The 25805-nt window shown below is 37.0% G+C and overlaps 3 protein-coding genes across 3 annotated transcripts; 1 reads left to right on the forward strand and 2 right to left on the reverse strand.

Moving 5' to 3' along the window:
* Positions 1 to 1266: 1266 nt before the first annotated feature.
* On the reverse strand, positions 1267 to 2807 carry LOC116000421 (CBL-interacting serine/threonine-protein kinase 14-like). Its single transcript, XM_031240504.1, has one exon. It carries the CDS (start codon positions 2669 to 2671, stop codon positions 1367 to 1369), a length of 1305 nt encoding a protein of 434 aa, XP_031096364.1. The 5' UTR covers positions 2672 to 2807; the 3' UTR covers positions 1267 to 1366.
* A 12466-nt stretch (positions 2808 to 15273) lies between these two features.
* Positions 15274 to 17342, forward strand: LOC115999338. The gene is made up of 3 exons (XM_031239195.1): positions 15274 to 15584; positions 15661 to 16015; positions 16113 to 17342. Exons 1-3 carry the CDS (start codon positions 15274 to 15276, stop codon positions 17340 to 17342), a joined length of 1896 nt encoding a protein of 631 aa, XP_031095055.1.
* Positions 17343 to 19132: 1790 nt separating this feature from the next.
* Positions 19133 to 23375, reverse strand: LOC115999339 (cationic peroxidase 1-like). The gene is made up of 5 exons (XM_031239196.1): positions 23328 to 23375; positions 22997 to 23194; positions 22717 to 22865; positions 19840 to 19855; positions 19133 to 19279 (listed from the first exon to the last, which is right to left on the reverse strand). The coding sequence occupies exons 1-5, from the start codon at positions 23373 to 23375 to the stop codon at positions 19133 to 19135; spliced, it is 558 nt and encodes a 185-aa protein (XP_031095056.1).
* Positions 23376 to 25805: the final 2430 nt, after the last annotated feature.

A 25805-nucleotide genomic window follows, 5' to 3' on the forward strand; every position in this document is an offset into this window, starting at 1 on the left:
TGAACTCTACTATATATATATATATATATATATATATATATATATATATATATATATATATATATATATATATATATATATATATATATTAGATAGTAAATACTTGTACAATTATACATATAACATGTTTCCTTTTATTTATATAACCCGTGAGTCGTGACTTTTTAAGTATGAAAACTTGGTCACTCCTTTCAGGAAGAAACATTACTAGAATTCTCACAAAAATTATGATCTTAACAAGTAGCATATAAGCCAAGCACCTTGTGCTTAAATGGCATGTAGTGACTCACTCATATGGGAGGTCATGAGATTGAGTTTCAGTGGAGGCGAGGTTGACTATTTGTACTTTAATAGGTTGTGAATGTATGTATAAGCAGACACTACAAGTAGCACAACAAAGCGAATATAAAGTAACTTAAATGCTTAATACATATCAGACTATAATTTATGCTTTATCATTCATTATCTGCATTCTGTGTAAACATCAAAATAAATGAGAGGTCCATTTAACCATAAACTATACTTTGTATTATAATGACATTAAGATTGGGAATACGATGGACATCAATCAACTAACTATCTTTTCAGGGTGAGGGGAAGGTTGCTGGATAATGCCTTAGAGCAATCAGACCTGAGGCTTTTTGACAGTTTTTTCATATTTTAAAAACACAGCTTGATTTTTATATTAATGTAGACTATGATTTTTTGCCATCCTGCAAACAAGTATGCTTTTGCAGAGAGAAGAAGAAGAAAAAAAAAAAAAAACAAGCTCAAAAGCAAGTGGAGCACACTTCGCGCGTCCGCTGCATTTTTATATTGATGTAGACTATGATTTTTTTTCAATTCTTTCCCCTGCAAAAAGTATGTTTTTGCAAAGAGAAGTAAAGAAAAAAGAAAAAAAAGCTCAAAAGCAAGTGGAGCACACTTCGTGCCCCAGCGGACGCCTGTTTCGAACAGGCTCTTTGAGACGACGCGTCAGAATGACGGCCAGACGAAACAACCCTTGGTTTATTGTCATTTTTTTTTACTTTTCTTTTTCTCTTTTATTTCTTTTTATCTCTCCTACATGATAACTAAAAAATTGTATAAAATTTTCCACTGATATGAATTCTCTAACTTTAGTGCTAAACAATATACTCTTGCATCACTCAAACTTTCATTTCTTTTTCTTTTTTTTTTTCTTAAATCAGTCTAAAATTAAGGTCACCAAAAATTACTAAATCATACGACTGGAAAAAGAAAAGTTAAGAAAAAAAAAAAAGACAATTGAGATTGTAACAACCTAGAATTATACGGAGTATGTAGCTTATAGTTGTTTTAATTTTCAATGATATGCAATGTAATAATTTTGTAAGTCCAGCTTAGCTTAAGAAATACCGGAGACCTGCTCTTCCGGTCGATAAATTAATCGACTTAGACGAGACTTAAATTTTACAATCCACACATCCTGTCCAGATTCCTCCATGGTCTGCTTTCTCTTAACATCCACCACTACCAGTTTCTCCGTTAGCCGGTTGGTTTCCACAACCAATGTGAAATCCCCGTTCTGCCCCTCGACCCTCACCCACCCCTTCTTCCTTGTCACTCTCATCCCCTCCCTTCTGCCAATCTCCTCAACCGTGTCGCCGATTCTCTCCACCGGCTCGGCGGATAAAAACCGGTTAGCCACGACTGAACCGCCGCCGGGGTAATCGAACATTGGGGATAAGTTTAGACCGGAGGAATTTGAGATGAGATCGAATGCATTGAAGCAGTTATTTTCTCCGTAGAAATCGGGGTGGGGTTTGAATTCGGGTTCAGAATCGGAATGGGTTTTAACCTCTTTGTAGCCTTTTTTAAACCAGGGGTCATTCTTTATTCCTTCGATTGTGATTCGGGTCAGCGGGTTTGCGTCGAGGATCCGGGTCAAGAGATGTTTAAGTTCCGGCGAGGTCCACTTGGGGACCCGGAATTCGCCCCTGTAGATTTTCCGGTACATAGCCATTAAATTGGAGTCTCGGAAGGGCAAATAGCTGGCGTTGAGCACGAAAAGGATGACTCCACAGGACCACAAATCAACCTTCGCGCCGTCGTAGCCTTTCCGCGTGAGAATCTCCGGCGCCACGTAAGCCGGGGTGCCGCACAGGGTATGGAGCCTGCGGTCGGGTCGGACCTGATCCTTCACCGCACCCAACCCGAAATCGGTCACCTTCAGGTCCCACTTCTCGTCCAGCAACAGATTCTCGGGCTTGAGGTCGCGGTGGTAAACGCCGCGGGCGTGACAGTAATCAACGGCGGAGATCAACTGCTGGAAATACTTACGGCTGAGATCTTCGCTGAATCGGCCCTTCGCGACCTTCCCGAAAAGCTCCCCTCCCTTGGCGTACTCCATGACAGTGTACACCTTAGTCCTGGTAGCGAGGACTTCGTGGAGGCGCACGATATGAGGGTGGCGCAGGCGGCGCATGATAGAAATCTCCCGCATGACGTTACCGGTGAGACCTCCTTTCACAATGCGCTGTTTGCTGATGGCTTTAACCGCCACGTTTTGGCCCGTTGGGATGACCCGGGCGTGATACACCTTGGCGGAGGCCCCACAGCCCAGGATCTTGCCCATCTCGTACTTGTCGAACAGCGTGAGTTTGGAATCCGACAGGGTTGAACCCACTTCGCCATCTGGGATTTCTGGCATCAATATCGGACGCAACGATCACTTCAATTCTTGCGGCGAATTTATAGCCGGAATGAAGAAACGTATGGTATCATGAGGAGGACCGTAGGATGAATATTCCCTCTCAACGATTCATCTAGATTTTGATTTTGATTTGAATTTTGATTGCGTGGAGATGCAGGGGAATTTGTGATATTTAAAACGGTGCCAAGAGGGACTTCAATTTTACTATTATTATTATTATTAATTATTTTATTATTATTATTATTGTTGTATAAAATGCAAGTTTGGATTATAGCAATTTTTTTTTAATATCCATGCCACTATAAAGAAATAACTTCAATTTCTCAAACCCATTAAAATTTAAATATTGAATAATGTTAAATATTTTTTCACTTCTAAATTTTATTTTTAATAGTTTACAAAAAGACACCCTACCGGCCTATACTCATTTTTATTAAAAATTTAACTCCTCTCCATTCTAACTACAATATTTCCCCCAAGCCAACTGGTCTAATCATTATTTCATGGATCATGCTCCACACATTTGTGTGAACCATAAATAAAAAGTACATTTTTAATATATTAAAATCATATTATTTGTATACATAAAGTACATGATTTTTTATATATTATCAAATAATGTATATTCAATAAACAAATAATGTACATTTAGTATATTACAAATGTATATTGCATTTATGATCCACACAGACACACAGTTACGTGAACCATGGTCCACACAATAATTTGTCCAACTGGTCGGACCGATATCCACAATAACTGGGTAGTGAGCCCAATATATACATACATACATACATACATACATATATGTATATGTATATATATGTATACATACATATATATATATACACACACACACACACATATATATATATATTGTTACTTTTATTTTAAAAAGATTTATTAATATACGTATATTATATATTAATTATACACATATAATTTTACTATAATATTATATCCTCTAATTAATTTTAAATTAAATATATAGAATGATTTAATGTATAATACAATATTTTGTCATTTTTGTGTGTTTATGTATAGTATGCTTTTGTCTATTTTTCTCAAACACTTCTAATTTTAGTCGGCTAACATTTCAACTTTCAATTTCAAGTGCTAATTTTTCGATTAGGTTTAGCAAAGCCATAATGTGAATTCACACATATAATGTTTTATTTAACATGATAAAAAAGGGGGGGGGGGGGGGGGGGGGGGGGGGGGGGGGCGAGTATCAAAGAAATAGAGGAATTGTTAATTTCTACCTTTATTCAAGTGAAATTTGACTTAACTTATCTAATAAAAATTTATAACTTTACCGCTTCAATTTCAATTGCTTTAATCCTTGTGCTCTATTCCTACTTCTTCCTTTACATTTACGATATAACCTATATCAATGGTGAATAGTTTATTAAGGACTCATATGAATTCTCCATATAAGTGTGATTTCCCTCCTCGATGATTGTGACATTGATTTAGTCATATTATTTTGTGAAATTTGACTAAAAATAGTTTATTAAGGACCATCATATGAATTTTCCAGATGAGTGTGATTTCCAGACATTGATTTACTTATTTTATTTTGTGAAATTTGACCAAAAATAGTAAATAATTAAATATATTCACTTTCCATAAACAATGGTATCGTGTTTACCTATTACTTTAATTAAAAATGACATAAAATTAAATTAATGATTATTGGTGGGGCTATGGTGATGTTAATGATAGAGGGATTCACTGGAAAGCTTGGGATCGTGCTTTCAATTCGACAATAATGTTAGGGAAACAGGCTTTGCGCTTTCTAAAAAAACCTCATTCTCTGGTGACTCGTGTTTATAAAGCTAGGTATTTTTCTAAGTCTACCTTTATTGATGCATGTAATTGCCCGAGCTTTCTGTTAGTTAAATTAGTGTAGTATTATGGTTGTCTATGAGTTGATTTGTAATGGTATAAGGCCTAGGATTAGCAATGGTAAGTCATCTTTGATCTGGGGTCATCCCTAGCTTCTTGATGACCCAGTCTAATAGTTCAGACTACTATGCCCCATGAGTTATATGGTTCCTGGTTTGATTGATCAGGATACTAATACTTGGGACTTGGTTATCTTTGATCTGGGCCCATTCCTGGCTTCTTGGCACCAGTTTGTTGGCTTTAGATGGTGGCTTCATCGCGGCAATGAACGGGAATTTATTAGGTTGTTTTTCACCTATTATGGTAGTGACTTTGGCGTGTAAAGAGGCATTATCTTGACTTAAGGATCGTGGAGTGTCTTCGGTAGAATTGCTGATGAATGTACGGTATTTTGTATATTAGAATATCTGTAAAATAACGTAATACACATCTAGACTAAATACAGATGAATGTAGAAACTATCTAGAAGACTAGTGATAGTAGAACACTAATAGGTTTGAACTACTGGAGTCCTGTTACACCCCCTCAAGCTGAAGATGGGAGACTCACAACATGAAGCTTGTCACGCAGCAATTCAAACCGTTTAACCGATAGTGGCTTAGTAAAAATGTCAACAACCTGGTCCTGTGTAGAGACGAAATGGACCTGAAGATCACCCGAAGCCACCTTGTCACGAACAAAGTGATAATCCACCTCAACATGCTTTGTCCGTGCATGGAACACAGGATTAGCACAAAGATATGTGGCACCTAGATTATCACACCACAAGGACGGAGGAGAGGACAGTGGCAGACCCAGCTCCATCAAAAGGGATACAACCCAGGTTACCTCAGCCGCAACATCAGCTAACCCTTTATACTCAGCTTCAGTAGATGATTGGGCGACGGTACGTTGTTTTCGACAAGCCCAAGAAACTAAGTTATCACTGAGATACACCGCGAACCCGCTAGTAGACTTGCGATCCAACGTGTCACCAGCCCAGTCGGAGTCTGAATAAGCATGCAGAATAGAGACTGGGGAGGAGCATAAACGTAGCCCAAACTGCAAGGTTGCTTTAACATAACGTAAGACCCGCTTTAACAAAATCCAATGAGACATGGTTGGCGAGTGCATATGCTGACACAATCGATTAACAGCATATGAAAGATCAGGCCTGGTCACCGTTAAGTACTGCAACGCACCTGCAAGACTCCTATACTGAGTAGGATTCGGATAAGGACCATCATCAGTCACCGGAGGCTTGCGAGCAACCGAGACAGGCGTAGCTAGAGGCTTACAATCAACCATGCCTGCACGTTTCAAAATATCCAACATATACCGTCGTTGAGAGAGAACCAGACCATCACCTACAGACACAGTCTCAATGCCAAGGAAGAAATTCGGTTCCCCAAGATCCCGAATCTTAAAAGCGGAAGCAAGACGCTGCAAAAGAGAAGACACGAGAGCCGAATCACTCCCCATAAGTAGGATATCGTCCACATAAACCAAAATGAACAACTGAGCATCAGCAGTAGACCGATAAAATAAGGACACATCAGTCTTAGACACCGAGAACCCAATAGATAGAAGAAAATCGTGCAGCCGCTTAAACCAAGCCCGGGGAGCCTGCTTAAGACCATAGAGAGAACGCTGCAGGAGACAAACATGATCAGGAAAAGCTGGATCAGAATAGCCAGGCGGTTGCTTCATATACACAGTCTCCGCCAAACGCCCATTCAGGAAGGCGTTATGAATGTCTAACTGCCGGAGAGTCCAGCCACGAGACAGTGCAAGAGAAAGCAACAAGCGCACCGTGGTAGGCTTAACCACCGGGCTGAAAGTGTCGAAGAAATCCTCGCCTGCAACCTGATTGAACCCTTTCGCCACCAATCGTGCCTTATACCGCTCTATAGTACCATCCGCCTTTTGTTTGGTACGAAACACCCATTTACATCCTACAACGTTCATACCTGACGTAGCCGGAACCAACCGCCAAGTTTGATTGTGAAGAAGAGCGTTGAACTCTTCATCCATCGCAGTACGCCACTCAGAGTGTAGAACTGCCTGAGAATAACAAGTAGGATCAGTATTAGTAACAAGCAAGGCCCGTAAAGGCGAAGTGTTCTCCATGTGTCGCAGAGTCATGGGATGAGAGCGAGGCCCAGGGGGAGGCCTACGACGGCGAGTTCGGGGTGGAGCAACCCGAGAGACAATATTCTGGCCAGAATCTGAAGAGACAACCTGTGAAACAGACACGGGAACAGGAAGCAACGGCCCGGCACCCCAGGGCTCAGGTGATAGACTGCTCGTGTCCTGCAAAACAGTACGCCTGGCAAAGGAAAAAACACTCTCGTCAAAACGAACATGGCGACAGATATATATCTTACCCGTATTGAGGTCCATGCACCGATACCCACGAAACGACAATGGATAGCCCAAAAAGACACATGGGGCCGACCGAAAATCTAATTTATGGCGGTTGTATGGACGTAGATAAGGGAAGCACAGACACCCAAAGACACGGAGATGAGAATACGTGGGAACTGACCGAAACAATTTATGGTAAGGGCTATCCATCTGAATGGAGGACGAGGGTAAACGATTAATCAGATAAACAGCCGACTCAAACGCATAATCCCAGAATTTCAAAGGAACAGATCCCTGAGCAAGAAGGGCAAGACCGGTCTTGACAATGTGTCGATGACGCCACTCAACACGCCCATTCTGCTCATGGGTATATGCACACGACTTACGATGAGAAATGCCAAGAGAAGAAAACACAGAGCCCAATTTGTTATATTCACCCCCTAACTCAGACTGCACAGACTTAATCTTACAGGAAAAATGATTCTCAACAAGCAAACGAAACTTGGCAAACACCGCATATAGATTAGATTTAAGGCGCAGCGGAAATAGCCAACAATATCTAGAGAAATCATCAACGAAAAGCACAAAGTACCGATAACCAGAAGAGGATAAAACGGGCGCAGGGCCCCAAATGTCTGTATAAATTAAGTCCAGTACAGCAGAACTAACAGAACTAACACGAGGTAAAGAAAAACGGGAAGATTTCCCTAATTGACAAGAGGAACATAAAGTAGAAGAGCTAACATCTAACTTGCTAACTGGACAACTACGCAATACTTTATTCAAAACCCGAAAATGCAGGTGCCCTAAACGATTGTGCCAAACACTGGATGACGCCCGAGCAGTCAGAAAAGCAGAAAGCGCCGACACAGGAAGCTGCAACGAATAAAGACCCCCCGAACTCGGACCCTTAAGCAGCGGGGTTCTGGTGGTGATGTCCTTAATAACAAAAAAGAAGGATAAAATTCAACAAACACACGATTATCTCGGGCAAACTTTTGAACCGAAAGTAAGGAATGAGACAACTCAGGTACAACTAGAACATTTGACAATTTAAGAGGCTTAGAGGAAGAAACCTGGGCATGACCAATACGGGTAATAGACAAACCTGTGCCGTTACCAACACGGAGTGTGTCCGTGCCATTATAAGCCTCTAAATCGACTAAGCCGTCCTCCAAGGGTGTCGCGTGGTGAGTCGCCCCGGTGTCTAGAAACCATGAAAGCGAAGTAGAGTCACCACTCGGAGTCGATGCCGCCACATTAGCTTGAGGAGAAGCCGCCGAGTCACTGTAGCGGCGGTAGCAGTGCACGGCGGTATGCCCGTGGCTCCGACAGATCTGACAACGAGGTCCATTGCGACCACCCCGACCGCCGCGACCACCCCGACCAGACCGGCCTCCACCTCGAACCGAACCACGGCCACCGCGCCATAAACCAGCCTCACCGGACGGACGACCACCATCCACTCGCCTCGACGCCATGGCAGCAGGTTGCGGTAGGAGGTCGTCGCTGCAAATGAACTGCTGAGCAGTGAGGAACGCAGACAACTGGGAAATCGTCACCGGTGCACCGGAGGTGAGCAGCGAGGATGCCATGGCCTGGAACTCCGGACGCAACCCTCTGAAAATGTACAGGTTCTACGTGCTCAAGCTAATGGTTTCTCCAACCATAGCAAGCTCCTCCACAAGCAGCTTCACACGGCCCAGGAACTCCGCAGGCGTGCTATCTCCTTGTCTCAACTCCTACAGCTGAGTGAGTAGGCCGAGAGAGTGCGCCGGAGAAACAGAACCAAACGTACGCACAATGTCCGACCAAAGCTGCTGGGATGTGGACTGCCCTACTGCAAGGTATAAGACCTCTTCCGATAAGGATGCCACCAGCATAGACAGGAGCGCCTGGTCTTGCTGAACCCAGGCAGCAACGGCAGCAACGGCAGCATCACCCTCTAGCGAAGAAGCAGCAGCAGCAGAGGTAGAAGCTTCCGCCAGCGTAGAGGCAGCAGCAGCAATGGGCGCAGCAGCAACCGGTGAAGACGGGCACGGAAAAGAACGATCAACATACTTGAGCAGTCCCTGCCCGCGGAGGAAAGGAACCATCTGGGAGCGCCAATACAGATAGTTCCGAGATGAGAGCTTTAGCGACACAAAATGGTGAGCCACAGAAAGAGATGGTGGAGTAGCAATCGGAGAGACGGGCGGTGCACCAGCAGTGAGCGTACACTCAGAAGAAGCATCAGATTGAACGAAAGCCATAACCAGAATCGACTAGCGATGATACCAGATGAATGTACGGTATTTTGTATATTAGAATATCTGTAAAATAACGTAATACACATCTAGGCTAAATACAGATGAATGTAGAAACTATCTAGAAGACTAGTGATAGTAGAACACTAATAGGTTTGAACTACTAGAGTCCTGTTATTGCTTATTGATTGTTCCAATCTTTACCATTATTTATCGTCTTCTCATATTGAACTTTTTTACTATGTTGGCTTTGCTATTGTAGAGTAGTATGTCTTATTTCACAAATTTCTCACTTAGTTTAGTCCCTAGAACTTAGTTGCTCACACTCTTGCTTCTGTGGCATGTTCTCAAGCTAGCACTATGTACGGGAACTCTTGATTATGCCGCTTGACCACAAGATTTTTAGTGTAATAATTATATTTAAAAAGTCCACAATATATAATACTAAGCCAGTGATGACATTTCAAAATTTTTTAATTAAATTTTATTTGAAACAAAAAGTGATGATCGAATAATTGTCTTTCGAATATGTGTATTATGCGCAATTAAGTTTTAGGGTGTGTTTGGATACCCAGAAAATGATTAAAAATCATTTTTCGAGTTTTCAGTATTTGGTAAAGAGTGAAAATGTGAATCAAAGAAAAATGAGTGTTTGGTCAATGAAAAATGACTTCAACTCGTTTTTGGGGAAGTCATTTTTCAATTGCTTCACCAACACTACACCACCACTACTACAATTACCACCACCACCACACCACTACCACCACCGCCACCACACCACCACCACCACTTATTATTATTATTATTATTATTATTATTATTATTATATAACAAATAACACCACCGGCCACCCACTACCACCACTATTACCACCACCACCAAAATCAACACTTTGGTTAGTAATCTTTGTTCGTAATTGTGGATTGTAAAACATTGGTTATTTTGGTTTGTTATTTTGAATTGCAAGACTTTGGTTAGTTATTTTGATAGATATCTTATTAGTTGTTTTTTATTATATTTAAAATTATTATTATATATTATTATTATTATTATTATTATTATTATTATTATTATAAATGTTATATTCTAAACAAAAAAAAAATTAAAATGTTTAATTATACAATTTTATTCATTTTTTTTAAATGAACCGCCAAGCCAATTTTATGAAAAGCAACTAAACACCTGAAAATGATTCATTGACAATTACTTGCTTTTAAAATCAATAATATATATTATATAAATACTTAAAATGCAGGAATATAATAGAATAAAAAAAGGTTGATTTCGGGAGACGAAAATGAAATGATAAGTGAGGTGTGGGACAAATTGTGTATCCATTAAGGGTAGGGTATAATCGATAGTGACAGGAGATTTTTGTGGTTGAGAAAAAAGGGGGAATGAAATTGAAAATGTGAATGATGTTACAACTCACAAACTAGGAAGATAATGAAGTAGTAAAAGCAAGAGATTTCTGGATTTTGAAGCATTGGCAGTGAAGCACGCATGGGATCATTGGGGCCATATAGTGCGGTGCTGCGCGGCTGCTTGTAAGCACAACCACAACCAAGCTACAAGTAATGTTTGTTTGTGTCCATATTAATAAGAGTCATTTCCGTGTTTGGTCTTACTGTTATTAGGGCATTGTCAATTTTAATCTACTTCATTAATTTTTGTCACATTGCGGCCAATCTTATTTGGTCTTTGCCACTTTTAGTCCACTGTTAAAATTTTCGTCAAATTGCTGTCCAAAATAGGGGTATTTTTGGTCTTTTCATGCTTTGATCATCTTCTTGACCCTTTGCAATGGATTTTCTTACACATTTTCATCCATTGAAGAGGTCCGGCGAAAGCTATGTGAGCCACATTACAAAGTCATGGCTTTTACCGGACCTCTTCATTGGATGAAAATCTGTAAGAAAAACCACTACAAAGGGTAAAGGAGATGATCAAAGCATGAAAATATCAAAATACCTCTATTTTGGACGGTTATTTGACAAAAATTTTAACGGTGGACTAAAAGTGGCAAAGACTAAATAAAACTGGCCGCAATGTGGCCAAAATTAATGAAGTGGACTAAAATTGGCAATGCCCCAATAACAGTAGGACCAAAAATAGAAATGACTCTATTAATAATTTCATCTTTAATGTGCACCATGTTTTAATTTGATTCACCGTGTAATGTAATTATAATTTTGCTCAACATAACTTTATTAGTGTATAATATTAAGCTTTAGGCCAATTAAACTTTTGTGGAGTCATCAGAAAGAGTTTGAGATCTGAATTTATATTTAATCTAATCTTAAAAAAATATTTTAGAACTCCGGAGTTGGATCTTATAATCATCCAATTGAAATGGTAACAGGTGTGCCATTACATTACATAGTAGTTAGCAAATACATAAAATATGAATGTCATATAGATAAATCAAAAAGCATGGAGATCTAGGATAATATAAAAAATTTGAACGACAAATTTACTTCAATTCTATAGATTCGACCAGAATTCATCATTTTACTCATTTATTAATTAATAACTTACTTATCATACATAATATACTTTGGCCAATTAAGTATCTTGTGGTTTGACGACATCATTGTGGTTATTCCAAATGGAAGGTCACAAATTTGAATTCCGTTCCAACTAAGGATGTTGGCACAATTATGATACTACAAAAAATATGTACATACTACGAAAAATATGTACCAAGGTCCACAATATAAAATAAATATTGACATACGGTATAATTTGCCCAAGACTCACCATGAAATGTAAATATAATTTTATCTCACAATAACATAATTAGTGTATAATATCTAAACCTTTGAGGAATGGATTAAACAAGACCTCAAACCTTTCTAAAAATATCAATATCCATTGGACCAATCCTGAAAAAGATATTTTAAAATCTTGGTGGCCTAGATTTTTCAATAAATTAAACTTAGGGTTCGTTTGAACTCCAGATTTTTCAGTATTTAGTACTGAAGAAAAGTGAAGTCAAGGAAAATAATTATCCTGGTTAACAGAAAAAAGATTCAATTTAGTGAAAAATGTCTTCCTAATTTTTTAGTCGGAAGGTATTTTTAAAATTTTTTATTTTTCATCTCTCTTTCCTCTCTTCTTTTTTAAGTTAGTTTTCGGATTATTATTATTACCACTGTCACCAACACGACTACACTACAACACAACCACAACATTCACCACCACCATGACACCACCACCATCACCAACACCACTACCACCACCATGACACCACCACCATCACCAACACCACTACCACCACCACCACACCACCACCACCGCCACCAATACTACCACCACTACCACACCACCCCACCACCCCCACCAATACCACCACCACCAAAAACACTAAGACCACCACTACTACCACAACACCACAACCACCAGCACCAACACCACTACCACTATCACCACTACCACCATTGCCACCACCACCACTACCACACCATAACCACCACTACCACTACCACTACCACACCACCACCACTACAGCCATCATCACCACCACCACCACAACCACCACCACCATCACCACATATTATTATTGTTGTTGTTGTTGTTATAACAAATAATATGTTCATTTTCAGGAAAATGAACCAAACACAAAAAATGTAATTTATGAACTTTCAGCCAAACATAAAAAGATAATTTTCTGACATTCAATCAAACACCGGAAAATTAAAATATTTTCTGGAAAATGAGTAATTTTTTAAAAATTATTTTCGGAAAAACATTTTCCAAGTTTTTAAACGGACCCTTAATTTTAGGTGTTTTAATTCTAATAAAACTTTTTAGCATTATATGCAAAAAAAAATAAAAAAAATGAATGTCACACAAATAAATAAAAAAGTATGGACACCAAGGATAATATAAAAAGTTTGAAGGTTACCCAATTTTCATAGGTCTGACTAGACTCAAAACCTAATTACTCATTCTGTTAATTAAATATAATACATATCAAATATAAAAAAATTAAAATATAAAGTTTTCATATTTCATTTTTAATTTTTCTTATTATTCAACCAAACAAATTAAAGTAAATAACAAAGTGGTGAACTGAAGATATATAGAAAGCGAAAGGGGCATGTTTATGTGGTAACTAAATAACCATCCGGTGGTGTAGTCATCATTACTTTTTTGAAGCTAAAAAAAAAAGAAGTAATGGCCATTCTACACCACGGAATAGTTATTAGGTTATATCATATAAACATGCCCCTTTCGCTTTCCATATATCTTCAATTCACCACTTTGTTCTTTACTTTAATTTGTTTGGTTACAACATAAGCAATCCATGTGGATGGATGACATTACATATTAAGTTTAAAAAAAAATCCTATTTTAGAAAGCAACTCCTATTCTCATAAAATAATAAAAAAAAGAAATTCTTCACAAAAGATGCAAGAATCTAACATGCGACATGAGATACAAGTCTATAAATCCGTACTAGCAACTCAATTAATTTTTAGATAATAAATTGTAAGTACAGAAACAAGATCGAGCTATGATAAATACAGTATATGAGTTGTATTTAATATGATAAGTTATTTGTGGGACATTAAACATCGATTTTTTTTTTCTTTATGGGCTGTGAAGCGTGAAATCCTAAGACGAGAAACTTTCAATTTCTGTGGTGAAAGATACAAATCTAAAAGAGTGTGGCGTGAGATGGAAGACTGCTTTCTTTCTATTCCCTTCTACACTCCGGCAAGCTTCAAATCCGTCAATTCCCTTGAACACGTATCACTTTGGCGTGTGTTGGTATTAATTTATTTCAGGGTAAAAGACATACATTTTTTTTTTTTGAGATTTAAGCAGGGCCAGTTTTTTTTTTTTTTTTTTTATTTGTGTGGTTTTGTGCTGGTAAATAAGTAAGACCCTATCAAAATATAAATAAACTATGAATTGAAGAAAAGTGATTCGTGTGGATATTACGGAGTAGAATTTTGTTTTGAATAATACGTAGTAGAATTTAGATCAAGTTATGAAAACTTAATTTTGAGCCAATATAATCACAAATACATATACTAACTATTGGGCCAAGGATAGATTAGGGGCCCCCAAAATTTTGGGACCTTGTGCTATTGCCCATCTTGCACTGCACGCCCTAAAATCCGGCGCTGGATTTAAGGTTGTTCAATCCCCAAAGTTAAAAATTAAATCCTTGACCTTTTGTTAATTAAGGATGGATAAATTTTTTCCACTCAACGACTTTTCCAGAGGTTATTTTTAGAGTCATTTATAAGTATAGATAAACTTGATAGACATACGATTTTGCTTCAATTGAAATTTTGAAAAGATTTTTTTTTTTTAATTGAGTATATGTAGTCTTACCTAAACTTAAATATGAGACTTTATGGAAAGCAACAATGATATCATCAAACTACAATGTATTTATCTTTATCTTTTTTTTTTTAAATAAAATTTAAGACAAGTCAAGGGATTTATTGATGTAAAATGACATTTTTAGTTTAAGTTGGTTAATTATGAAAAACTTAACTTGGTTTACAATCTTATGGTCCTTTGTCAGTGAGGTTCACAAAATGATATTTTCACTCAAAGCGTATATTCAAGTATTAACTGCAGAATTTTCTTTAAAACAAAATATTACATGTACATTAGTGATGACAAGTGGGTCATGCCTTGCTAACCCACCATAGAATGTGGGGTGTGCAAGTCCAACTAACATTTTTAAATGTTAGTATGGTCCAATCCACTTTAATTTATTAAAATATTTAAAATAATAATTTTTTAAAAATTTTCAATTCTATAAATTATAATTTATACTTATTAAAAATTTTAATTATAATTATAAAATTTTAAATTTATTACATATTTTATCAGAAGATGCCAAGTCAGCAAGATTTGTTAGCATCAGTTAGCCATCTGTTAAGTGCAGTTAGCAGTAGTTAGCAGTAGTTAGTGCAATTAGATTTCTTCCCTCCCCTTTTCTGTTCCTCTGTATATAGTGTACTCCCATACTGTGGCCATAATCAATGAGAAATAATCCAAATACTTCCTTCTTGTTTCACTACCTTTTCTCCTCAAATCGTGACATGGTATTAGAGCCATTCGTGCTAAACAATGGCATGGAATCTACCATCTGTCAACACCACTCGACAAGCAAGCTCCAGTTCTCTGCCTCACCCAATTGCCGCAGAGCATTCAGTTCCGAACCCTAATCCGACGAATCTGATCACTTTTGATCCAAAGGACAATACCAGTCCGTATCATCTCCACGCGAACGAGAGTCCTACAGTGGAACTGGTATCCTGTATGCTAGATAGAAACAACTACAACGAATGGGCCAGAGCGATGAAAGTAGCTCTTTCATCAAAGAACAAATTCGGCTTCGTTAATGGAGCGATCAAGATGCCGAATGTAGACGATCCGAGGTATGTTTTTTTGGGAACTTTGCAACAATATGGTAGTTTCCTGGATAGTTCGCGTACTATCCCCAACAATCGCAAGAACTATTCTATGGATTGACACAGCAGAAGGAGTTTGGGAGGATCTGAAAAAGAGGTTCAGTAAGCAGGATGTATTTAGAATAGTAGAAATTCAAGCTGAAATTTATCAGACTAAGCAAGGAAGTAGCAGTGTGAATGAATACTTTGCAAAATTGAAGCTGTTGTGGGATGAATTCCGCATTCTAAGACCTACACCTACCTGCATTTGCACTCAGAAACGTAAGTGTAGTGATGATTTCTTAGATAAAACTGCAGTAAACCTTGAGAATGATATGTTGTGTGCCTTCCTCATTGGATTGGATGATAAGTATACTAGGGCACGGAATCAGATAATGTTGATGAGACCCTTACCAGATGTAGGTGAAGCCTACTCCATGATTTCTCAACAAGAAAGACAGTTTTCAGTGGGATTTAACAATCCTATCAGTCAGTATTTGAATGACAACTTATCAGGAAGTGCAATGCTTGTCAAAGGAGACAAGCATTATTCCAGCAGAACCAAACCAGTGTGTAGCTACTGTGGCTTCACAGGGCACACCATTGAGAAATGTTACAAGAAACATGGATATCCTCCCGGATGGAAACTTAGAGGGAAGAATGTTGGGTCAGCCAATCAAGTCAGTACACAAGAAAGCTTCATCTCTGGTAAATCAGGATGGGTATAAGAAGTACCTTGAGTTTCTTGAGTATATGCAAAAGGAAAGGAGCACTCCTCTTGATGCAGGAGGCACTGGAACAACACCTCAAGCCAATATCATTGCAACAAACTTTGTGCCTAATACTGAATCAGAAGGTAAGGCTACTACCAAAATCTCCAGTGAATATAAGAGTATGTGGATTCTTGATAGTGGTGCTACACATCACATTGTATGTGACAGAAGCCTCCTAACTAATTGTAGAAAGGTTGATGGAAAATATGTGGCCTTACCAAATGGAAACAAGGCCACAATCACACACATTGGTTCTGTTCATCTGTCCAATATGCTTGTGTTGCAGGGAGTCTTGTGTGTTCCAGTATTCTATTACAATCTTATCTCAATAGGTGAGCTGATTAAAACATCAGGCTATCAAGTATTAATGCATTCTAACAGATGTATAATCCAGAATCCACACCTTGGGAGGATGATTGGTACAGCTGAACTAAGAGATGGTCTATATCACCTTACAGTACCAGCAGATTCAGCCTTACATTGTATTCCTTTAGTGAATTATGTAGCCAACAATATGTGGCATAGCCGATTAGGGCACGCTTCTCATGCCAAAATAAAATTCTTGCAATCTTTGAATGTAAATATAAATGCAGGAAAAGATAGTGTTTGTGATTGTTGCCATTTGGCTAAACAGAAAAGAATTCCTTTCATTCCTAGTAAATCCTCTACTACTGATTGCTTTCATTTAGTGCATATGGATATTTGGGGACCCTACCATGTTAGAACTATGTTTGGTCATCAATACTTTCTCACCATTGTAGATGATTTTAGCAGGGCTACATGGGCTTATCTTTTGAGGGGTAAAGATGAAGTGAGACAACTTGTGCAGGGTTTCTATGCTATGATTCATACTCAGTTTGGGAAAATGGTTAAATGTGTCAGAACAGATAATGGAAAGGAGTTCTTAATGCCAGAATTCTATCTTCAAAAAGGCATAGTGCATCAGACTTCATGTGTATACACTCCTCAGTAGAATAGTGTGGTTGAGAGGAAACATGGTCATATTCTATCAGTAGCAAGGGCCTTAAAGTTTCAAGCAGGGTTGCCTGATTGTTTTTGGAGAGAATGCATACTATAGGCTGTGTACATAATAAATAGGTTGCCCTCAGCAGCACTTGGTAACAAAATACCCTATCAGATTTTGTTCAACAAAATGCCTCAGTACCAGTACCTTAAGGTTTTAGGTTGTCTTGCCTATGCCACAACTCATGGTGGTCATAGGACAAAGTTCTCACCTAGAGCAAAGAGGTGTATATTCATTGGGTACACTAATGGAGTAAAAGGATACAAGTGATATGATGTTCAGACTAAAGAAGTCATCACCTCAAGATATGTGGTATTTTATGAGGAATATTTTCCTTTTCAGACAAAAGAAACACCTGCAAAGAAGCTAGATGAACCTGTCATGCCCATTGAACATGCCACCAATGCTGGTTGTGATTTTGCAAACATCCAGTCCAGCCAGGGGCACTCCACTGAGTTTGATACTTTAAGTGAAGCACCCTCCCACCCTCCACCTATAGAACTAAGAAGGTTTATTAGGCATAGGGCTGCCCCTTCTTACCTTGCAGACTATGATTTCCATAATGGTAGGACTTCTCCTCACAGCATAGCCTCAGTTATGACTCATGACAGGCTATCCCCAAATTACCAAGCCTTTGTCATGAGCATTTCTTGTGTTAAAGAACCCAAGACATACAATGAGGCCATTCAACAAGACTGTTGGAAACAAGCTATGGATGCTGAAATTGAAGCACTGCAGGCAAACAACACATGGAAACTCACTGATTTGCCACCTACCAAACAAGCTATTGGGTGCAAATGGGTGTACAAAGTCAAATAGAAGTCTGATGGAAGCATTGAGAGGTATAAGGCTAGGTTAGTGGCCAAGGGCTACACACAGACAGCTGGATTAGACTATATTGACACCTTCAGCCCAGTGGCCAAGGTCACAACTATCAGAACTCTTCTATCTGTTGCAGCTGCCAAAGGGTGGAATTTACATCAGTTAGATGTGAACAATGCTTTTCTTCATGGAGATCTCCATGAAGAAGTGTACATGACTCTACCACCAGGGTTTATTACTCCAAAACCTGGTATGGTATGCAAATTGACAAAATCCCTATATGGTCTAAAACAAGCCAGCAGACAATGGAATGCCAAGCTCACTGTAGAACTTACCCAGCTTGGTTTCAAGCAAACTGCTGCAAATCCCTCCTTATTCATCAAAGGGGCAGGAGACACCTTTGTTGCTCTTCTAGTATATGTGGATGATGTGGTTCTAGCTAGTCCAGACAAGACCCAGATACAAATGATTAAAGAACACCTGCATAGTGTCTTTCAGATCAAGGACTTGGGTCCACTCAAGTATTTTTTAGGGCTGGAAATTGCTAGAAGCAAGAGAGGGATTTCAGTCAACCAAAGGAAGTATGCTCTGGAGCTGCTAGACAGCACTGGTTTTATGCATAGCAAGCCAGTCAAGTCTCCTATGGTTCCTACAACAAAGCTAAGCAAAGAAGGGGGTACTAGCCTAACAGACATTACACAATACAGAAGGTTAGTGGGTAGATTGCTATACCTCACCATAATCAGGCCTGATATTTGTTTTGCTACTCAGCAATTATCTCAGTTCTTGGATTGTCCTACAGACATACACCTACAGGCTTCCTACAGGGTTCTAAGATACATCAAGGCTGCACCTACCCAAGGCCTGTTCTTCCCAGCAGACAACCAACTCAAACTAAAGGGATTCTCTGACTCAGATTAGGCTGCATGCCCAGATACTAGACGCTCTATCTCTGGTTTCTGTATGTTCCTAGGGTCTGCCTTGATTTCCTGGAAATCCAAGAAACAAATGACTGTGTCTCGATCATCTTCAGAGGCTGAATATAGAGCCATTGCTGCAACTTCCTGTGAGGTGCAATGGCTGTGTTATCTACTTAAATCCCTGGAAGTTAAACTAGAATAACCTGCTGCCCTATTCACTGACAACAAGTCAGCTATGGCCATTGCTGAGAATCCAGTCTTCCATGAGAGGACCAAACACATCGAGCTGGACTGTCATCTTGTAAGGGAGAAACTGTAGAACAAGGTTCTCAAGCTACTACATGTTCCAACTGCTAGCCAACTAGCCGATGTATTTACTAAGCCACATGCCCCTGCTTCCTTTAAAAGCTTTGTGTCCAAGCTTGGTCTACATAATATGTATGATCCAGCTTGCGGGAGGATATCAGAAGATGCCAAGTCAGCAAGATTTGTTAGCATCAGTTAGCCATCTGTTAAGTGCAGTTAGATTTCTTCCCTCCCCTTTTCTGTTCCTCTGTATATAATGTACTCCCATACTGTGGCCATAATCAATGAGAAATAATCCAGATAGTTCCTTCTTGTTTCACTACCTTCTCTCCGCAAATCGTGACATATTTGTATAATTGTTAACCTATAAATTATTTGTACATTGTTAAAATTCATACTTTACAAGCTAGAAACCTGTAATTTTAAGAATTAATAAATTAATACAAATTACAAGTTTAATTACTAGTTAGATTACAACAAATAAATATAAACTAATACATAAAGATTCTTGTAATTCATCGCGAGTATGAGTGCGATCTCTTTATAAGAGGAGTTGGGATTTACCTTGTATGTAACTAAAATTTTTGGGATTTACCTTGTATGTAACTAAAATTTTAATTATCTTATTTGAATAATATAGAGATAAAAAAGAGAGAATTTATATCTTTGTTTAATAATAATGTAGTCAATTTTCAAAAAAAAAAATATATTTATTTATTTTTAAAAATAATCTATTATACTAAGCTAACAACTACATATATATTGGTACATAAATAATATATGTACGTATCATATACAATATGATTTAAAATTAATTGATGTTATAATTATTATTTAGTGTGGATATTATGAATGAATTATATAACGGTTGTAACCGTCTTCGTATTTATGTCTCCATTATTCATTTCTGTTACCATTGTAATTATATATATATATATATATATATATATATATATATATATATATATATCATTTGCATTATGTACACGGATGATGTTGGAATAAAATTTCTTGTGCAATTTATTTTGCCTCTCTCTATAAATGCTCTCTTATTCCAATTTACCTAGAGCTCCAGTAGATCTGATCAAGCACCGTACAGCTGGGCACATGACCCATAGCCCTTTTGAGATATTCAAACAACCATATATGGTGTATGCATGCATGATAATAATAATAATAATGGAAAATATAACCGAAGTTATAACGGGGTGGGAATATTTTAGTCCAAAAAATTGTATAGTTCAATTCTTATAATATAATGTACGAAAAAAATAGAAAAATAATGAACACTATGTGAGCATGAGTATACACGACTTTGGTCTTCCTTTCTTTCGTTTGGGTTTATAATCTCCAATTGAAAAAACCTTGTTTTCATTTTTATTTTTTAATTTTTGTATAAATAAATTCAATCATTTGGTTTCGTACCAAGTTTTGGTTGTGATTAATTTTTCTAAAATTAAATCCTTTTTTATATATACTTTCTGTATGTTCCTTCATAAAAACACTATGTTAAAGGATCTATTATTAAAAATTCTCAACCTCAACAACATGGTTGTAGTGGTGATATGGGGGTTGAGTGCCTTGGGGGTGTGATGTGTAATGAATGGGTGAGGGGTATGAAATTTCAGAGTAATCTTGTGGTGGGAAAGGATGTTAAGGTGGATTTTAATTATATGAATATTGGGAGTACAATATTAGCCATATGGAGCAAATTGAGAATTTTGATACTGTTGAGGATCTAGTAATTATTTAGAGATGGGGCTTGAATTGTACAAGGACTAATGGATGGGGCATTATGCTATCCTTGTTGAGACATGTAGTGTCCATACCCTTCGTAGGGTTGAGAATTACAATATCCTCCTTGATCCTTCATGGGACATTCCTTTCAATCAAATCAAATGATATAGACTTGCATGCACATTAGCAATAAGGAAAAAATGGTAATTAAATAAAATAAAAATTTGATCTCCTAAGAATTCACAAACTCTAATGCTAGAAATAAAACAATCATACAATACAACCAAATAAATCAATCTCCGGCAACAGCGCCAAAATTGTGATGAGTAAAATGGTGAATGTAAAAATGAGGGTGTAAATGTCCTTTCGCTGAGGATTGGGAATATGGCACGTACTTGTATGATATATAGAATTCTAGCCACTAAAGTCTTAGAACTCACTAGAATTCAAGCATCTAAGATTAAGGAATGAAAATAAAAGGATGCAAATAAAATAAGGGAAAAACTATATGATAAAAGAACGGATCAGATTAGGGGTATTGCAATGTTCTAACAAACTTAGAACTAGGGGAAAAACAATTAACCAAGGGATTTATTGGCAATGCACTCAAAAATTCAGTTCAGCTACTTTCGTAATCAATAAACAAGAATTAGGCTAGGATTGCCCCACTTTCATGATGCATCAATCATAACCTTAAACACAAAAGCATCGTAAGCTCCCAAATTACCCCTATTCTCATAGTAGGAAAAATTGGGTTGAAATTGGTAAGGCTTGAGTCTTTCACCCAACTTTCGTTGAGATGAAATCATCTCCAAAAAAAATCAATAAAAGCTGCACATCAATTATCAATAAGAGGAATTTATAATCCAATTCAAACATAAAAACCCTAGGTTAATAAATTATCCCTTTTATGCAATAATCATAAACATAGCATCAAGAATAGCAATAGAACCCTAATCCAAACCCAAAAGCTAACTATTCATGCATCACAGAAGTAAACAAAGAAAAAAATTAATAAATAACCATAAACATTGCAAGAAATTTGAAAAGAAAATAAATAACGGAATAAGAGAACTTTACTAATACTGAAGAACAAATCCAACTATGCGTGATTCTAAGCTTGAAATTAAATAATCTAATGTAAAACTAATCTAAACTATGCTAGGAAAATCTAAAGGGAAGAGGGAAAAAATAAACTAAAGTTAACTACGGTTGGGAACCAAGTAAGGGAACCAAGTAAAATAGCATAAAATCGTAACATAAATAAGAGACAGATGGGCCTCACGGCCCACCTGGAAACTTCCAATTTTGATTCTTGTTCCCTTTCGTGCTTATGTAATTTCCTTTGCTTCCGAAATTGATCCAAAACATTCCAAAATCCTTCCTTTGCTACTTGTTTTAGGCAGTTGCACTTGTAGGCACCAAATATATAAAAAGTATAAATTTCCTATTAAGAATTAGGCAATTACTATAAAAAACAACTAAAATAGGGAGTAAATAATGGTTCAGAATTAAAGACATCAGGAAGTTAATTCAACCAGGGAGTGTATAAATTCGAGAAGTCAGGAGAAGTTATCAATTTATGCAAGTCCATGAAGGGAGTTGGAAGATTATCGTTTGCTGCATCTTTGCTAGCTGTAGTAGAGTCCCTCCTTCCTAGTTTCACCTCCCACATTGGTCCTCCTAACTGCATATATATATTATATGCATGCACGCACAATAAGCTAATTAATTAAGTATATATATATGTCTAGTTTAGCATACCCTATAACTAGCTAATTGGTAAAGCACGTTGAGAGAAATATATATAATAGTTACCGCAACTACGGAGTCCCGAGCTGCTACTGCCAAAATGTCTGCACAAGAAACTATTGGACCACCACAAATTTTATCAACTTCTGACTTAATTCTATCAATAACCTCAAAACCTCGAGCAGAATTATTTGTGTTAGCATTTGCATTCTTTTCACTATTAATGGTTGATGTAGAGTCTAGAAGAATCGAAGCATCACAACCCTGCACCACGTACAATCAATATAATTAATGCCTATTCGAATATATTTACAGTTAATGATGACTAAAACAATTCTAGCTAATAAGCTAATTAATCATGCATTTATAGATAAATGAAACATATAAGGCACATTACATTAATGATGCAATCGTGAAAATGTAGGCGCAACAAAGAGCCACCCATTTGTCGTTCTTGCTTAACAGCATCTTCAACGATGCGTCTGATCGTGGGCAAAGCTTGGGGGCAGGCATACTCATAGAAGGAATGAGAGAGATGCGTGAGTGTTACAGTTGCAAGAGAAATCAAGACCAGAGCATGAATATAAAACCTAAGAGAGGCCATTATATTATATTATTATTTGAATGAATATAATGTATGTGATGAGTGTTTGAAGGTTGTGTGGCGAGCATGCGGTTATATATAGGTCTCAAAATAAGACTGAAACAACCAAAACATCATGCTAAGTCGTGAAATGAACACCAGTACCAGGTCGTGAAAACACCACGAATAAGGATCCGTGAGACAGTCTCACACAAGTGTGACCCATGACAATGACATAACAACTGTCAGCAGTGAATTCAAGTCTTAAGATTTGGTGAATATAAGTATGACATTTGCATGGTGCTTTGCCGACCCGACCTGTCTCACGAATAAGGATCCGTGAGACGGTCTCACACAAGTGTGATCCATGACAATGACATAACAACTGTCAGCAGTGAATTCAAGTCTTAAGATTTGGTGAATACAAATTTTTGATATGATAATTTAATAAATATAATTATGGTAGAATTTAATATGTGTATATACTAACTGATGTTTAACGATTTCATATAATTTTGTCTAATAAAAATGAGAGTACAATATTTATAACACAATGTACAACTCAATTAACGTATAAATACATATATAAATCATGGGTAATAACATGGGTTCACTGTTATAAGTTTTTTTTTTTCATTTAGATATTAGATATTTATACAACAATAATATAATAATAATGTACATATGTTTATAAAATTTATATTTATATTTTTGGAAATAACTAACTAATCCTTACTTAGCTAATTACTCCGTAAAATCTAAATGAAATCAAACTTATAATTTCTTATGTTACTCAATGTCAACATACATTATTAGAGTTAATTTCCAAAATGGTCCTTCGATTATGGTATTTTTTAAATTTACTTCCTTGACTTTTAATTCCGTTCAAAGTGATCTCGCCCGACTATTGAATTTTAAGTCAAAATGGTCTCCGTTAGCTTTGGCGTTGATAAGTACATATTTGACCATATTTTTACCCCATGTTTAATGCTTATTTTTGTCACTAATCATTAAGATTATATGTTCATAATTTCCTCATTGAGATAAATAGATTGCAATTTAATCATAGTTGAAGAAGGAAAAATAATTTAGCACAATTATGATATTAGGTAGGACTAATCTTATCATTATTATTATTATCGCAATTAACTACCTAATCATTTTGTATGATTTTGGAATTCATTGGTGATGAAAGTAGGTGGAGCCAACAAGACAAAACAAAGAATGACAAAAAAATAAGAGGAAAAAGCACAAGAAGATGAGGATCATCAGGAGCAATATTAATTGCATGGATACAAAGAACCAAATCTGGAAAAGCAAGAAGAAATGGATGTACTGCACTGCATTCTGGGCAGCGTACGCATGGGTGTATGTGCGTACGCTGACTATTTTTCTGCTCCAGTTGATGCCTATAAAAGGCCTCCTCCTCTCCCAAATCAGACCTAAGATTAGCTAATTATATTTCTTTTATTAAAAGAAGCAAATTATAAGTATACACGACTTGAGTTTTCCTTTCTTTCGTTTGGGTTTATAATCTCCAGTTGAAAAACCTTGTTTTCATTTTTATTTATTTTTGTATAAATAAATTCAATCATGATGTTAAGGTTCTAATGGAAATATGGAATATAAAATTGTTGGTGTAATCATGTGCATTTATAACTTGTACATTTTGCTATATTCTTTGAAAATTGATAAGATATTTCCAAAATTACTATATTTACTTTTTAATTATATATATATATATATATATATATATATATAACAGAAGTGCATGGATACTTTTTCCCACCGAAACTCATGGGCATTTTTGTAAAACCACTAATTTCATTAACTAATCATCTTCATGGTCTTGGCAGGCAAATTACACCATGAACAAATATCTACTTTGCATTGTGGACTCTGGTTCAAAATAACTTTAAGAGTATGTGTCTACAATTGATATATATTGTATATATAATTAATAGTTTATGTGCATGTAAAAAAATTGAAAGCACATGACATGTTAACTGCAAACACACAAAATGGTTACTACTATACAATTACATAAAATGTTAGCTGCAAGTATAGAATATGTGCAGACACATAATATATTGTTAACATAGTCCGCGCTAGTTAATAGTTTATGTGTTTGTAACGTTATATATATAGTAGTAACCATTTTATGTGTCTATAATAACATGTAATGTGTTTTCAATTTATTTATAGGCACACAAACAGTTAACTGCATGTATAGAATATATCAACTTCAGACACATAATTGTTTGACTATGGTCTATCTTACATTGTAGACCC

Source organism: Ipomoea triloba, chromosome 12 (genome assembly GCF_003576645.1).
Source record: "Ipomoea triloba cultivar NCNSP0323 chromosome 12, ASM357664v1".
In the NCBI taxonomy this organism is placed as follows: Eukaryota; Viridiplantae; Streptophyta; class Magnoliopsida; order Solanales; family Convolvulaceae; genus Ipomoea; species Ipomoea triloba.

What these genes read in the sequence shown, in the direction of transcription:
- LOC116000421 (XM_031240504.1), bottom strand. Translation starts at nt 2,671, where the DNA reads ATGCCAGAAATCCCAGATGGCGAAGTGGGTTCAACCCTGTCGGATTCC.
- LOC115999338 (XM_031239195.1), top strand. Translation starts at nt 15,274, where the DNA reads ATGGCATGGAATCTACCATCTGTCAACACCACTCGACAAGCAAGCTCC. An exon ending in CCGAATGTAGACGATCCGAG is followed by an intron (nt 15,585 to 15,660) that starts GTATGTTTTTTT and finishes AACAATCGCAAG; the next exon opens with AACTATTCTATGGATTGACA. An exon ending in TGATGAGACCCTTACCAGAT is followed by an intron (nt 16,016 to 16,112) that starts GTAGGTGAAGCC and finishes ACAACTTATCAG; the next exon opens with GAAGTGCAATGCTTGTCAAA.
- LOC115999339 (XM_031239196.1), bottom strand. Translation starts at nt 23,375, where the DNA reads ATGGGTGGCTCTTTGTTGCGCCTACATTTTCACGATTGCATCATTAAT. An exon ending in TTCACGATTGCATCATTAAT is followed by an intron (nt 23,195 to 23,327) that starts GTAATGTGCCTT and finishes TACGTGGTGCAG; the next exon opens with GGTTGTGATGCTTCGATTCT. An exon ending in CTCGGGACTCCGTAGTTGCG is followed by an intron (nt 22,866 to 22,996) that starts GTAACTATTATA and finishes ATATATATGCAG; the next exon opens with TTAGGAGGACCAATGTGGGA.